Raw genomic sequence first — 6000 nt, 5'->3', positions numbered from 1 at the left:
CACGCTTGTTTTTCAAGCGCAGTCTTGGCTGACACAGGCAGGGTTGTGATTCCTAAGGTCGCTGGGCTTCACGAGGGGCGAGGTGTGCATTGCAACGAACTACTCCCGAACCCTTTCGGGAGGAGTCGCTTAAAGATTAACTTTGTCGAGTTTGTGTGACCAAAGCGTTTCCGCGACCGGCGTGGCTGGGACCCCGTGCGGGCCGGGAGCGCGGCGCCGCTGCTCTTTCAACAGGCGGTTTGTTCTCCCGTCCGCGGCTCATTTCCATGCAAAGAGCCTGACATCAGAGCACCTTTTGTTGCTAAACGCTTTCTTTAGCCTCGAGGGGAGAGTCATGTGGAGCTGGAAGAGCTCATTCTGCAGAGAGGGGTCCCGGGAGCTCCCTCCAAGTCCCAGAGGCGCCGCGGGCACCCTGCGGGGCGCTGCCCGCACTTGCTAGGGCAGAAGGGGGGCGCGCCCTACTCCGCTGGTCCCCGTCCCAGGAAGAAACGCCTTGGCAGCGGGTTTCATTGCTTCTGGGCCGGGAGAAGTCCCCGCCGTACCACTCGGTGGTGCGGACTTTGCCTCCTGCTACCCTGCTGCCGAGCCGAGTTGGGATGGGAAAGTTTCAGGAGTTGTCAGTGGCGCTGCCCGCGGCCACCTAGGGCGGCGGTGCGGGCGCGTGCGCGGGGCCCCCGCCGGGTGGCCGGGGCGTGCGGCGCGGGGGTGCGGCTCGCTGACGCGGCGGGCGGGGACCCGGCGCCCAGGGCCGGCCGCGCTCCGTGCGGGGCGAGGGCGCCGCGGGGACCGGGACGCACGGCCGGCGCGCGGGACGCGGCCATGGAGGACGCGGGAGCAGGGGGCCCGGGGCCCGTGCCGGAGCCGGAGCCGGAGCCGCAGCCGCAGCCGGAGCCGGAGCCCGCGCAGGAACCCGAGCCGGGCGCTGGCACGTCCGAGGCGTTCTCCCGACTCTGGCGGGACGTGATGGGCATCCTGGTGAGTTACCTGGGAGGGGACGCGCGGGAAGCCTGGCCGCAGCCGTCCCTCTGGGACCGACTTCGCCCTCGTCGCCCACCCACTGGGCACCCCGGCTCCTCAGAGTCGTCCTTCTCTTGCTCTAGCGCTTAGGGGGTTAAATACACACGGTATTGGATTTCAATCCCTAATTAAAAAATAACCGGCCACAGATCACATCAAAGATATTTGTTAAACAATCGGGTACGATATTCAACAGTTTAATGTGGGACACCTGCTGAGATGTTGGTGTGGAAGGGGCAAAAAAAAGAGTCCTTCAAAGAGTAGATGTAAATAAATAATAGTTGGTGGATGTTGGACTTGGGGAAAGGCTGATGTTACTGATGTTTATCTCTTCACCATTTGTTGTGTGACCATGAGAGAAAAACAACCGTTTCCTTATTCAGAAGGGCCAAAATGTTTGCCCACTCTGTTTGCAGTGTTTCAGTGTGTAGAACTACAGGATATTTGTTGTATATGTTTGGGGCTAAAAACAATAGGACTTATTTTGCTAAATCTGTGCTGTCATGTATTTTGAAATGTCCAGTGACCAAAACCACCCATGGATTTGGCATAGTTTCTGGAAAACAGTTCTTAAGTCCATGGAGGATGAAGCTTTAACCTGCTCAGGGTTTAATACCTTGGGGAATTAGTGGATTTACTTTGGTGGACCTGTAGTTAGGCAGGTAGACCCAATCGGATGGGTGGGGGTTATTAAAGTCAGACATCTTAATCCACACATAAAAGGGCAACTTTAGTTTAAAGATTTGGAACCGCCAGATGTGTAGATTGTTGGAAAAGGGTCTAGATTTACTTTGAGATCTTCTGTTTGTTGAATGAGAGCAGATGCCATTTTTAGAAAGAAACTCTTCTTTGGGCATGATAACACTGTATGGTTTTTAGCACAGTGATTTAAGCGCTTGGGCTTTGAAGTAAGTTAGCTGAGTCAAACCTCAGCTTTCCAACTGACTATGTGATCTTGGCCAAATTATTCAACCCCTCTCATGCTCAGTTTCATCACCTGAAAAATGAGGAAAAGAAGACTTGCTTTTTGCATTTTCTGAGAGTTAGCTGAATGGATGTGTATCAAGTGCTTAGCATACAGTTCCACATATAGTAGATGCTCAGTAAATGTAGCTTCTTCTATTTTTTCCTCCGCAGATAGAGTCTTTTGCCTCTTCTTTCCAGACATCCTAAAGTCCCAGTTACTGTTTTCAGGGTGTCCATTTGTATTATGATTATTACTGTACAGAGAACCAGGGAAAGTTGGCTAAAGATTTTTATCTGTTCTTCTTACCAGTATTTAAAGAATGTATGTACATATATATATACAATGTATATTTACATACTATATATTTTGGATTTAAATGTTTGTTTTTGCATTTTTGAACTTTACAGATGAATGTGGTCCTTCATTTAAATTCCAGAAAGCCCCATGAACATTTTAAAGTTGTGATGACATTGTTTTTTAATTTCATCAAGCAGGAAACTCATCTTGTTATTTCTTGCTTAGATCCAGCTCTGTAAATTTTAGAGGAAATTGGTTTGATAACCTCCCATTGCATCGCTTACCAGAGTATGGGCTGGGGGGTGTAAAGGGTCCGTGGGCTGGCCGTAATGGAAGTTGGGCTGTGAGTTACTTTGGGGAGGAGGGTTAGCAGGTGGCACTTTCTGAAGATTTGCTTTCTTTTGCCTGGCAGATTCCAGCACTGTTGGGTCAGTTGTAGCAAAGTGTTCTTTGGCGAAGTTAAAAAATGGGGTGGAGCCCCAGAAGTTCAAACTTGTTATTCAAAGGGCTGATGCAGGAGCAAAGAAAATATGTACTTCTTACAGAGCTAATAGTTTATCGTGAGGCTGGAAAGAACATAAAGCTTGTCCGAAACAGGTTATGTCCTTTGAATTTTCCCATTCTTTATATGGGGTAAGCGTGGGCATCGGGATTATTCCTTAGTAAAATTCATAGGAAAAAGACGTGGCTAAACTCTCCTTTGTACAAGCCATGTAGGGAGATACAAGGTTAAAAGGGAAGATCTCTCTGCTATTAGAAAACCATCATCCAAGTGTTTATAAAAACTGCATCTTTGGGGAAATATATCGGGACACAAAACTGACAATTGACTTTCTCTATTCTTACTGAAATAAAAGCCACCATTTCCTTCATTTTTGTATTTACAATATAAGATTTTGCAATCATCTATCTGCCTAGACTGGTTAAGTGACCTGACCAGTGGCACATACCTTGTTAGTGCCAGTGTCAGACTCGACAGCAGGTCCCTGGCTGGTACCAGTCTCGAGCCTGATGCTGTGATGTTCCACAGTTAACGATCTGAGATCAACTTAGTAGAAATGTAATTTCCAATACTTTCTGTACAAAGAGATTTGAAAGATTCTTTTTCCATATTCAACTTGAAGAGGAGAGTGGAGGTAATGGGGAAATCTGTGTTTTAACAGATTTCAGGCACAGTACTTTACTTTTTTATACTCTTATAAGTGTAAAAATCAAACTTCACAGCCTAGTAGGTAAAGACATTTTTTAGGTGAGTGAGCACAATTCCTCTTTTCTGACAGTGCTAAGCAAATGCCCTCACCCCTGGATTTTTTTGTGGGTTATAACCCAGGGAAGGGTATTGCCCCAGAGTCATGGATCTCAGTAAATACAGGATGGTTGTTTGAGTTCATTAGGACACATTTTGCATGTAGATTAATTCAGTCCATGCACAGTTAAGCACCAAATAGTTGCTTTCAGATAATTGTTAACAAAGTGCTCATTTAGAGAAGAAATAATAGTATAATTTACAGCATGAAAATGTTTGAGCCGTGCTAGAATAAATAAATGCTAATAAGTGAATATATAAATAGATATAGAATTAAGAGAAAATAAGTTTACAAAAGAAGTCCTAGACTATGAGTGCCTGGAGGGCAGGGTCAGTATCTTACTCACTTTTCTATCTCCAGTGCTTGTGACTTACTGGGTTTTGAGAACATAGTTTTGTTGATTGAAAAAGGAAAAAAGTATGTACTTCTAAAATGCAGGCATCACACCAAAACACCGTTCTGTAAAGACTTATGTACCCGCTACAATGGGGTGCATTTATGAAGATGTTAACAAATTCTGCTCAGGCTGAAGCTACCATTTAGGCAGTTTGATCATGCAAATTAAAATCCTGGTGCTTCCACTGGAAACAGTAATGGTAAATTGCAAAATGTTTGTAAGCCCTGGGCAATTAAACCATGGCATTCTTGTGAAACTTACTGTTCTATTCATGAACTGCAACCTGTGGTTGGCCTGGGTTTTCAAAGCATGTCACCTTTTCCTATGACATGCTTAGACTTCTGCTTAGAAGTGCAAAAATGAGTCAGAATCCCATGGGATTTTACTCTTTTATCTTTACTCGATGGTTGCAGACATACCATTCCTTTTTTTGGTGGGAAAGGGTAGTTGTTTTTAAGAGTAGAAATTGCTAAGGTTATTAGATGCAGGTTAGACATGGTAGATCATTTTTTTCAGGACCGATTATCCATTTGGTAAATTGTGATGGTTCTTCAGCTTCTGTCTCTAGAATTCTGGGGCCTGTCAAGCAGAGCTAGGTTTTTAAAGGTACTTGTAAACTGGGAGGGGGGGTTAGTGGTGCCTATTGTTTGTAGGATCCTGCAAGATGCACCTCCCCCAACCTGAAACTTCCTCTGTTCCCTGCTCTGTTCTTACTTACAATTTACACCCATTTCCCAGCAGGCTTAGAAAACATCCATTGTATAGAGATACATCGAACCTCCCTCTACTCTGAGCCCTATACAAGCTAAAGAAAACTATGTAGTAAGCTTCAGTCACGGAATTGTCACATTTATCCCAGCTTGCTATTTGCTGTAGTCCTAAATACCAACAAACCCCCAAACAACAAAAACAACCCAAACCCCTCTTCTTTCCTTTGTTGTTTTAGGCAACAAATGTGGGGGGAGGGAAGATGTTAGCGAGATCCCGAGGGGCCTTTTAAAATGCTAACTCCTTTGAAAGCAGTTAATTTACATATTCTCTTGGGAGGTTTCTTGAGTTAAGCCTATCAGCTAATGACTTAATTAATTGTACATCTTGGAATTTGAGAGTCAAGCCTGTTTCAAATATTCTGACTTCATCTTAATTTTATGTTCCCTTTAGCCAGCTGAAAGCCTCGTAGATTTTATAAGTGGAGAAGTTGCAGGGTGATGTAGTGGAAGAGACTGAAGTGCCCTTGGAAATGAGCCCTCGACCCCCTTATTCAGAGAGGGGGGTTCCAAGGGCTCTTGGTGTAATGACTTGCTCAAGGTAACAGAGTAGGGGCCAGGACTCAGGCATTCAGATGTTCACTTCTTTGCCAAAGGTGAAGACAATGGCTTTCATGATTTTGGCTGGGGTCACTGAATCTTTTCCCACCAAAGGAGGTCCTTGCGCTAAAATACCTTCTTTCAGGGTCCCTTCCTCCTACCTTTCTGCCTTCATTTGCTGTCTCTACCTTCTCTTTGTTCTTTTGCTCAGCCATACAAGTGTCCCCTCCTCTACTTGGACTATTACTGATGTCCTTGTTTTTCATGGTTGACTCCAACTTCTGATAGGAGAATGCAGCTCTGTGGGGGTTGGGGGGTGGCACCTGCAAGACGGAATTCCACTGCTGTGCTGAGCACTTGGAGCACCTTACCTCACGTGGTCCTCAGTGTGGCCGGTGGGTATCACTGTCCCCATTTTACAGTTCAGATGTAAACGTGTGTCCTAAATCATGCAGATATAAACGGAGATGCTGAGAGTTGGAACATGTATTTCCCTGAAATTGATTTCTAGTTGCAATGTTATTTCATTTGTTTTTAATTAATTAATTACTTAATTATTTTTTGAGGCAGGGTCTCACTCTGTCCCTCAGACTGGAGTGTGGTGGTGCCATGATAGCTCACTGCAGCCTCAAACTCTGGAGCTTAAGTGATCCTCCCACCTTGGCCTTGCAGTGTGCTAGGACTGCAAGTGTGAGCCGCAGCGCCCCA

The 6000-nt window shown here is 45.6% G+C and overlaps 1 protein-coding gene across 1 annotated transcript in view; it reads left to right on the top strand.

The window, feature by feature from the left end:
- Positions 1–211: 211 nt before the first annotated feature.
- The window catches only part of SASH1 (SAM and SH3 domain containing 1), a 176041-nt gene continuing 170252 nt past the window's right edge, over positions 212–6000 (top strand). Inside the window, exon 1 of the mRNA XM_076002878.1 lies at positions 212–975. Coding sequence (XP_075858993.1) covers positions 820–975 — 156 coding nt within the window. The 5' untranslated portion in view covers positions 212–819. The remainder of the gene's footprint in view (positions 976–6000) is intronic.

This window comes from Microcebus murinus, chromosome 5 (genome assembly GCF_040939455.1).
Source record: "Microcebus murinus isolate Inina chromosome 5, M.murinus_Inina_mat1.0, whole genome shotgun sequence".
NCBI classification, from domain to species: Eukaryota; Metazoa; Chordata; class Mammalia; order Primates; family Cheirogaleidae; genus Microcebus; species Microcebus murinus.
The sequence above is the reverse complement of the archived record's forward strand: the minus strand, read 5'-3'. Positions and strand labels throughout refer to the sequence as shown.